General features: G+C 35.1%; 1 protein-coding gene across 1 annotated transcript; it reads left to right on the forward strand.

Moving 5' to 3' along the window:
- The first annotated feature begins 4161 nt into the window (after positions 1-4161).
- On the forward strand, positions 4162-11119 carry LOC106669077 (cyclin-dependent kinase 10). The gene is made up of 9 exons (XM_014398339.2): positions 4162-4307; positions 6926-7056; positions 7200-7272; positions 7337-7511; positions 7566-7768; positions 8345-8506; positions 8566-8850; positions 8922-9073; positions 10950-11119. The coding sequence occupies exons 1-9, from the start codon at positions 4292-4294 to the stop codon at positions 10983-10985; spliced, it is 1233 nt and encodes a 410-aa protein (XP_014253825.1). The 5' UTR covers positions 4162-4291; the 3' UTR covers positions 10986-11119.

Genomic DNA, 11119 nt, shown 5'->3' on the forward strand with positions numbered 1-11119 from the left:
ATTAAAAACTACAATAAGCGTCGAATATTAGAAATAATTGAGATGGGTGAATATGTCATTCCAAATTTTTGAAAGGATGATGGTTCTTATTCACAAAAAAAGGCGAGTTATTAATTTTATGTTTACGTTTTAGCTTAACTGTATACCTAGTTATAAGTATTGAATGTGGAAAGTGGATGGAAAGTGAACAAATAAGTTTAAGTAACCGGATATTTGCCTTTGAGTGTATAAAAGGTTGGTTTTTATCCTCAGACTATGAAGAAAAATCTGAACCTTTTAAGCCTTGTACACACTTGCATACAAAAATACAAAATCGAACGATTGCAGAGAAGTATAGGGACTGTCTGTAAACATGTATAGGGACTGTATATAGACCTAGAGACATTGTCATCTGCACATACTTGATTGTTCAAAGTAAGTTGCTTCTTATTGGGATCGCCACTTGTCCATTGATAATCATAAACGGTGAAAAGAAGCGAAAGAGACGTTGATGGAAACGTGAACTTTTTACGAACAGACCCCGTTTCAACTTACTTTCAACTTCGCAATTAGAAGGGAGCATGGGTTTCCGAAACTTCACCAGTTTGACCCCAAGTGATTTTGAAGAATTGCTTCAGCTTTCAGGCGGAAAAATAAAATGGATTTAGAGAAATCATTCCACCATCTCTGAAATTGGCAGTAACACTGCGTTATCTGGCAAGTGGCGAATCGTTCACCAGCCTATGTACACTTTTAGGGTATCGAACTATCACTGATAGTCCATGAAGCGTGTCAAGCCATTATACACTGACAGGTAAAAAATTCCACCCACCAGTAATATAATTTGATTTTTCTATATCTTTATATATTAACCAAAGTTTCACGTTTATTAACCTAAAGTCTTTACCTACAAAAGTTTTAAAAAAATGTAAATTGCTAAGGAAAATGAAAAATCAGAAAATACAGATAAAATTTGTTTTTTAAGTTTTTAATTTAATTATTCAGAAATCGTGAGATGCGGTCTGGTGTGATGTAGGTTTCAGAAAAACATTTTCTTTATCGTGCCAACGTTTCGATCTTTATTGAGATCATCTTCAGGGCTCAAAGTGTTTGTCTTCTCTGTAATTGTGCCATTCTTGCGTGTCGTGTTGAGAGTGCCCACGACACGCAAGAATGGCACAATTACATAGAAGACAAACACTTTGAACCCTGAAGGTGATCTCAATAAAGATCGAAACGTTGGCACGATAAAGAAAATGTTTTTCTGAAACCTATTTCACACCAGACCGCATCTCACGAGTTCTGAATAATTATCGATTAACGGTCACTAATTACCACACATTTTTAATTTAAAATTTCAATATCAAATATTTTCTTCTCTTGCCTTAATTACATTTCGAAGACGCCTCGGCATACTTTCTACCAATCTGGAAATATCCCTTTGCTGGAGGTTTGCCCATTCTACACGAAGAGTTCTTTCAAGATCGTGGAGTGTATCGGGAAGTGATGATGGGGTACGGGCCTACTCAGGCTTTTAACCCCTCGGGTCCTGGTCGCCCGCCCTGTGTAATATATATATCGGGAAGTGATGTACGTGCTCCGCTTTTGAGGTTATCCCATAAAAGAAAGATGGGTTTCAAATCTGGAGAACGGGCTGGTCAAGCTCAGACCCTAATGTTATGCTGTTGAAGGTAAGTTCAAGTACCTGCGAGCGACATGTCGATGAGCATTATCGTGGATTATAATAGGATTGTCGCTGATTTCATCGAGGATATAGGCAACAGATGATTTTCCAAAATTTCATCCACATAGCGAATGGCCGTCAGAGACCCTCCACGATCAACAACCAACTCTTTGCCATTCTCCATTGGAATTCCCGCCCACACCATCACTGAGCTACGTGGAAAAGGTTGGCTCTGGGAAAAATTACAGGCATCGTATCTTTCATTTTGCCTTCTCCGCATTCTTTCACCCCCATCTGGAGATCGTTGAGCAAATCACCACTTTTCTGTAAAAAGTACAGCAGACCAGTCGTACAAAGACCAACGGCTGGGGTCTCGAGCAAATGCGAGTCGTGCAACTCTGTGTCCTGGTTAATTCTGCTCTTCTTACGGGACGAAAAGCCATCAGTCTATAATGCTTTAATCTTCTTCGAGCTGTGCGTTTAGAAATTTGGAAACCTCGAACTTCCTGGAGCTTTTGAATCGCTTGAACAACAGTAAGATGTCGGTTTTGCTAAATTCTCAAGGTCAAAAACGGTCATCCTATGGTTCTATTACCCTAGAGTATCAAGAACCAGGCCTTCTATGGTAGGACCCAGTTTGTCGAAAACGTCTAATGGCATCTCGCAGTGTTTCGTAGGGAACTCCGATGGCAATAACCGCATACCTGATGGAACGTCCATCATCAATAAGTACCAAACCACGCGCAACATCCTCAGCAGTGTTGGGCAAAAATTAGTCATGACTAATGATTAATGATTGATCACATAGAACGTTAGTCAAGATTGGTAGTGACTAATTTGTCATTAGTCACCATATGTGATTGATGGTTAAATTAGTCATGACTAGTAATTAAATACGAGGCACAATACTAGTCATGACTAAATTTCGATAAATCATTTTAAATGGGTGCTCAAAAAAATGAAAAATAGGCAACTTCATCACTTTTAAAAAAAATTCTAACAAAAATTTAATTCATCAAAATGAAAATCCTTCAACACCTTATTTAACAAAAATCAATCTTCCAATTATAAGTAAAACTACGTCGTTATAAAAAGCCAAAAAATAATGATAATTAAAAAAATAAAATAAAAAAATCCTAGAACAAGCTACACTTTGAAAAGTAAATATGTTTACATAACCGATCAATGGAAAAAATATTTCGTTGAATTAAAATTTATTCCACTTGAAAGGAGAAATTTCACATTATTTAGAAAAAACACCATCTAGGGGGTCTTGATTGTAATTAAACAGACATGTAGAATAATTATATAACTTTGGTTTTCGTTTATGAAAACACTTTTTGAAGGTTGGCCTTGAGCACGACTCTCACTCAAAATTTTTATCCGCAGTCTGTTGGATTTTGGTAAGTGGGCCATTGTAGCCAGAATTGGGCAAAATCTAACTAATTCAATCATGATTAAGAATGTTGATTGAAGTGTAATCATGATTAAATTAGTCATGAGAATTAATCATCGTATGATGTAGTCATACCTCATGATTAAATTAATCATGACTAAATCATATAATGATTAATTTACTCATGAGTCAATTAATCATCGTATGATTTAGTCATAACTCATGATTGAATTAATCATGACTAAATCATATAATGATTAATTTACTCATGAGTCAATTAATCATCGTATGATTTAGTCATACCTCATCATTGAATTAATCATGACTAAATCATATAATGATTAATTTACTCATGTCTAATTCAATCATGATTAAACTTCAATCAAAATTCTTAATCATGATTGAATTAGTTAGATTTCGCCCAACTCTGATCCTCAGCACTAAGTGGCACTTTTAATTTTAAAAATTGAAATTAAGAAAACAAAGATGAAAACTAAACATTTTATTGCTTCAAAATTCAAACGAGACTGAATAAACATATTAAATTCCTTAGAAAGTTAACAGTGAAAAATCCTTTATCCTTGTTTTTGATTAAGGATTAAGTATTTTTACCTCTAATTAATATTCCCAATTTAAAACAGCATAAACCAATATTTATTGGTAAAAACAATGAGATAAGTTAAGGGCAGAATTTTCTTGTATAGTGAAAATGAAAACAGAAATCCATTGGTGGTATTTTTGTCTGTCAGTGTTCAATCTCTGAAGTGATTCGTGAAGGTATGTATAAAGCATTATACCAAGCATCCGACATTGTATAAGAATTGTCTCGTGTCTCCCATTTGAAACAGGAGTCAAAAGTTCTGCGATTTTGTATCAAAAGCTTGTCTGTAGGTGTGAAACGTCTCTCCACTGTCTATATACAATAGGTCGATTGTTTATAGACACTGTGTATATACCAAAATCGCTCCACTTTGTGTATAAGTGTGTACATGGCCTTATGATTCCGAAGTGTGAAGTTTCGAAAGGCAGAGGGAAGTCAGCATGAGCGGCGCTTCAGTCGCGTTTAGTTAGGGTCAAGGAGCAGCAGCAGCAGCCTAGCCGTCCTTTTCTCAACAAAACAATAAACATTGAGAGGGACTGCACTCTGCAGACTGTTACTTTTTAACGCCGGGTAGCTGTTAAAACTGCTTTGCTGTCGCCTGAGGTTTAGGTTCCATCTACAAGGCTGAAACATGGACATCGAACGACGTAAGTTACCTTTTATATATTTTCATATATACTAAGTCTTATACCTTATATACAAGAAACATAGTTTTTGTCAGTTCATCCAGAAATTTAGTAATCGACGTTATTATTTTATGTATGTTCAACCAAACAAATTCAACAAATTGTAAGAATCATACATAGGTTGTTCTAAGAGAAACATAGCTGTAACTGGATACCTGCATTTTGTTAATGGAATTATTGAATTCATTCATTTACCCAGTTACAATGTACCAAGAACCGTTATATAATGAATAATAATAATTGAGAACAACAAGAAGGATATAAGAACACATAAAGGAAAGGAAGAAAGATTGCCAGCGAAAGAGATGAAAGTGAGTGGAGTGTAGGGGAAAGGAGAGAGAGCCAACCAGACAGAATGAGAGTGAGAGAGACAAAGTAAGAATAAGGGAAAAAGAGGGTAGAAGACAGACGGACAGAGGATGAGAGAGTGATTGCTAGGCAGACAGAGTGCGAGCAGTAGAAAGATAGTTGAGAGAGACAGAGTGACAGTAAGGAAAAAGGAGAGACAGATACACGAAGAGCTTGATTGACAGACAGACAGAGTGATAGTAAGAGAAAGAGAGAGAGATAGGGGAAGATTGATTGATCAATTGACAGACAGACATAGTGATAGTAAGAGAAAGAGAGAGGAGAGAGACAGATAGAGGAAAATTTATTTAGTGATTGTCAGACAGACAGAGTGATAGTAAGAGAAAGAGAGACAGGGAGAGAGGAAGATTGATTGATTGATTGACAGATGACAGAGTAATAGTAAGAGAAAGAGAGAGGAGAGAGACAGAGAGAGAGGAAGATTTATTTATTGATTGATTGACAGGCAGGAAGAGTATAGTTCTTACTACTATACGGAAAGAGAGAGGAGAAAGATGGATAGAGGAAGATTTATTTATCTATTTATTGAGAGTCAAAGTAAGAGAATGAGAGTAGAGTGAGAGGGAGAGATGGATAGATAGATCAGATTTGACTTGGGGCACTGTGGAAAAATTTATTTAATGTCAATAAAAAAGTTTTGGAACCGCCGGTCTATCTAATGGTATAACAGGCTGACCAATGAGCCAAAAAAAGGAGCAGCTCTTTCATCAAGAGGACCAGTATCACAACTAGGTGCATCAGGGTGCATTCTTTTTTTGAAACTGGGCAACATGGCCTGATAAAGACAGAAAGATGTGGCAATCTGGATTTATCGATGTCTCAAAATGGAAGGCGAAAGAATTTATTGTTCTATCGCTAAGAGAGCAATTTTATATATTTGCAGTTTTTGTTTTGTTGTCCTTTAGGGAACCTTTTCCCAGGATATAATAGACAGATTTGAAGAAAATTATTGGCCTCTATACCAGCCATTGCCCTTTCAACTACCATGTAAAGAAGACAGAAATATGCCAACTCTGTCAAGAATAACCAGATAGATCGGTACATATCATTTTCAACATACTTTGTGAATGTGTAGCATTGGCTTGGATACAGTACATCAGTTAGGCAAATTCAAACAAGGCGAGCAAAGAAGCAGCGAGGAAAGTGCCTAGTCTTATAGGAAAAGTGTTCTTTCCAAGGCATGGTTATTACTGATCTTTATTCACCCCCCCCCCCATAAAAACTCCTTCCAGCATAATTACAAACACCTAAACTTGAAATCTGCTCCTGTTTTACGTCCTACATATAAGATGTTCTTCAAGTTCACAATTTTCAAATGGAAAAGTGTCTCTGTCATCTTGAACTGTGACGGAGTATGAAAGTCAACATATCTGTGCAAGATGCAACACTAGTGTAAAGAAGACCCTGCCTGTTCTCAGGGAATTCTGATTTTGATCATTTGGAAAATCGGATAACGAAATTTTGGAATATTCCCAACGGTGAGAATTGGCCAGCCTTATTATAAAGTACACATGGTTTCTGGTGCAGAAGTTTAACTTTTGAGAGTGAGCATGTTGATCGTCCTATCACACCCAACGCAACACTCATATGTCCTCAATGACAGAATCTAGCTATTTCTTTTCTCCCCTACAAAGTGCACTTTAATTTTATCACAAGACAAATTTAATCATAATACATTTTTTCTTTTAATCATTTTCTATTATATGAAATTAAGAAGATATAACATATAATAAATCTTAGCAGTCAATCCTGTTGAGGAGTATTTGTAATAAGATAGTAGGTCGATCTGTTGTCTTCTGGCAATGAGAGTGGAATCCCCAGTTTTACGGTACCAAAGATGCATAAGTTTGCTTTGAACCACTTCCTGTTGCATGATATGGCAAGATTAATAAGGTGGTCACTCAGATGTACCTCACTCTAAAATCGGTTTCACTATTGTGGTGTATGGCTACATCTTCGCTATTGCCGTGCCAATTATTGGGGGCTGTTTGTATTTTTGAGGCCACTACAGTATAAGTTCATTATATTGTATGTGAAAACTCACAAATTAATTATTCAGATTTTCATGGTGGACATTTGTATTTTATTTTAATTCATAAGACTAAGATGATTGGGGATGATGAAGCTGTTGATAAAATACTAAATAATTTAGGCTAATCTAAAGACTATGTGTAGGTATGATGTTAAATTGGAATTGTTTTATATTTTAGTGCCAAATCCAGCACATCACCACAGCAAAAAGCTGAAAACTGGTAAAGACAAGAAAGAGGCGAAGGAAAGGAAAGGTATTTTGATGTCTTTTGTGACTGGCGAGACAATGGAAATTCCAGATAAAGATATTGTAAGCCATATTTGTACTAAATTTAGTTATTTTTTATTTAAAAAAATAAAAATAAACATGTTTTAAGTTCAGTTTTATCCTAAAAAAAATTTTTTTTTTCCAATATATGAATGTGAAAGTTGTGATATTATTTTTTTTTTCAGATGGGTCGGTGCAGATCTGTTTCAGAATTTGAAAAGTTGAATAGAATCGGTGAAGGAACATATGGAATCGTTTGTAAGATTCTTCTAAATTGTCTGAAAAGTGCAAGTTTTAAATGCAAACTTTATGTTCTTTAAAGACCGCGCAAGAGATACCAAAAATGACAGTATAGTTGCATTGAAAAAAGTAAGGATGGAGCACGAGAGGGACGGACTACCTTTGAGCGGTCTCCGAGAAATTTCCGTACTGCTCAGCTGTTCACACGAGAATATTGTTCAGCTGAAAGAAGTCGTTGTTGGGCGTAGCCTAGAAAGGTATCAGTTATTTTCACTAGACATAGGCCGATGTTCTAACACACGAGTTTGCAGCATATTCCTGGTCATGGAGTACTGCGAACAAGACCTGGCGAGCCTGCTGGACAATATGCAAGCCCCATTTACAGAAGCTCAAGTAAAATGTATCATGATCCAAGTACTTAAAGGTTTGAGGTATCTCCACAGCAACTTTATCGTCCACCGAGATCTTAAGGTTTCAAATTTATTGATGACTGACAAAGGATGTGTCAAAATAGGTATTACTCATTCAGTCGCTTAGTCAAATTAAGCCTTAAACCTTAAAATTGTAGGTTGTTTTTTAATTATGCCAAAATTTATTTTAAATAAAATTTTAAAAGATACATGATTATGACACAAATGTTCCTAAAAAAAATAATAAAAATAAAAATCTACACTATAAGGCTGGGTTCACACCTGAGAGGTAAGATATTTATCGCAGAAGCATTAGATAACACATTTTTTATCCTAAGATTAGGGGGTTCATATCATTGCTATAAGACATGAGCTTCAGTTACAAACTAAAGATGCGTAACTTATCACTCTGGTCTGAACCCTACCTAACATCACTAACTTCAATATTCACATTGTCCTTTTTAAATTAACTGATAGAATCCCACTTCCAAAAGTTAAACCGTAAGCTCTCAATCCATCCTAACTGTACTGCCCAGGAATTAAAATAGCCTCAAGACCTTACTCAGCTCTTTGTTCATATTGAGAGCCAGTGTTGGCTGGTCTCTTTATACGCATCCTCTTTGCATAGTATTAGTGCTTTTTTCTTTTTTTTTTCATTCATTCATACATTTTTATTTTAGCTGATTTTGGGTTAGCAAGATGGTACGGTTTGCCAGTGCAACCCATGACTCCACAAGTGGTCACACTATGGTACAGATCACCTGAACTTTTACTTCAAGCTAAAACGCAAACTACAGCTGTTGATATGTGGGCAGCTGGTTGTATTTTAGGAGAGCTTTTAGGTAATTGTTCATATATTACTAACAAAACAGATTTTAAAGAAACTTATTTTTTTTTTCAGGCCACAGGCCTCTCCTGCCGGGAAGAAGTGAGCTTGCCCAACTTGAGCTTATTGTCGATTTGCTAGGAACCCCTTCGGATTCAATCTGGCCTGAATATTCTAGTCTCCCAGCGCTTGCTAATTTTACTCTTAAGCATCAACCGTATAACAACCTTAAACAGCGTTTTCCTTGGCTTTCTGCAGCAGGACTAAGGCTTTTGAATTTTTTGTTCATGTTTGATCCTAAAAAGCGAGCAACCGCAGATGAATGCTTGCAGAGTTCATATTTCAAAGAAGCACCTCTTCGTATGTATTGACTGAAGAATATAGAAATAAAAGACCAAATAATTATTGCAAAATAAATTTGCAATTTTCAGCTTGTGACCCAAAAATGATGCCAACATTCCCCCAACACAGAAATATGAAAGGGTCTGGCAAATCGGCCAATATTCCAAATCATTCTAATCAATCCGCAGTTGACACTGGAGCAAACGATCAGACAATGAATCTTCCAGCAATTACAGATTTGGTAAGAAACAGTTTTGTTTATTTGTATTCATATACTTCCAAAGATCTTGGTTATCCTTGACATTTTCTCTAACCTTCCATCTCGATCCATGCTCGTATAAATTATTGACGATTTATCATCTGACCACACCCCTGAAATTATCACCTTGACCATAAATAACCCAAACTAAATTTCCTTGAATTTTTTTCAATGGACCATGGTGTTCATAATGGATCATGAATAAAAAGCATGCGATGGTGCAATTTTCATTTGATATTAGAGTAAGAATATAACATTGGCAAATGCAAAAAAAGTTGTTTTCAAGAATATAGGGGTATTCACGATCTTTGTGTTAACCCTGTTAAGTCCTGTTAGATTTAAAAAAATGATGATATAGACTTGTAAGAATCGGCTAGTTTACATTGCTCAATACTCAAGATACATCCCCTTTCATAAAGTTGTAGGCTGTAAGGTATGTTGGCATGAATTGAAGCGTGTCGTTTCTTAGTACTTTTCGAGTGCATACCATTTTTAATGAAAGAGTTGATTATTATTATTTTTTTTTTTTTTAAATGAACTTTTGCCATCTTGCAATTTAACACAAAAGAAAACCAAAACAAACAAACAACAAGCCTTCAATAACTGTTATAGCTTTATTTTTGGTTCTACTAAAATTATAAATTCATTAATAAAACAAATTGATAAATTGCAACTAAAATATTGTCGAAATGTCTCAATCCGAAAAACGAAATGAATTTATGCCAAATTAGAAACAATATCGCATCAAAAACGATTGGTCTACTCCCCGTCATAATAAATAATAAATTAAAAGCCTTGATAGAATGAGGTCCAAATATTCCTATTCATTGTTGCACAGCTCAAAATTAAAAATATATATGGCCATGAAATATTGAAACAGCAATTTTCAAACCAATAATTTAAGAACATATAATTACACTTTAAGAAAGTTAAATTCATCTGTAGGGAAGACCAAAACGATAATGTATTCAAAAAAGTCACTTTATAGTGTTACATTTAGGCGATTCATTGAGCAGTAAATTTGGGTTATATTATTTGTGCTTTCCTCGGACAGGTTTTCAGATATAAAAATATGTAATAAGTGTAACAGAAAGTACTCGATCTGTTTTTTATTTTAAAAATTAATAGCGGTATTCACGATCTTTGTGTTAACCATGTTAACTCTGTTAGGTCCTGTTAGATCGAGAAAAATGATGACGTAGACTTGTAAGTATCGATTAGTTAACATTGCTCGATCTAACAGGCCAGGGCCAATGTTAGATGTTAGGTCGAAAATGTAGTCACATTGCTATCCGTTAGGGCATAGGTAACCAACATGGCAGCCATGAATTTTACAGCTGTTTTGTTTACACGTATTTTTATTCTCAAAAACGCATTAATTAAATCAGACTAATACATATTTTCTTTTGTTTATTTCTGACCTGTCCTTATACTCTCATTCATAATAGATACATCCCATATCCTATAAAGTTGTAGGCTGTTAGACGTTAGGTATGTCGGCACGAATTGAAACGTGTTATTTGTTAGTACTTTTCGAGTTCAAAGATAGCATTTTGAATAAAAGAGTTGATTAATATTTCTTTTTTATGAACTTGGCACTTACAATTTAACAGAAAAGAAAACCAAAACAAACAACAACAACAAGCGTTCAAGGACTGTTATAGCTTTATTTTTGGTTCTACCAATCGCCACGTGCAGCATTGCAGAAAAATTAACGTTTAGCATGCTAAGAAAAGAAGGGGGCATTCACGATCTTTCTGAACATTTCTTTATTCTAATTTACATCTTACAAACATCGTGAATACCCCTTATGCATGGGTACATGTATTGTAACATTTTTGTGTTTTTTTGTTTTCAGCTGGGTTCGTTGGTCAAGAAAAGAGTCTATGACTAAATAGAAAGGATTAGTAATCTAAAAAAAACTTTTTTTAAATATTACATTCTGTTATATTATTTTTTTAAAATAAATTTTAATGGGGACTATTGTAAGTAAATGAGTCTCATAAAATTGATGATGTTCCAAAGACA

Source organism: Cimex lectularius, unplaced genomic scaffold, assembly GCF_000648675.2.
Source record: "Cimex lectularius strain Harlan isolate CLEC.00 unplaced genomic scaffold, Clec_2.1 scaffold53, whole genome shotgun sequence".
Taxonomy (NCBI): Eukaryota; Metazoa; Arthropoda; class Insecta; order Hemiptera; family Cimicidae; genus Cimex; species Cimex lectularius.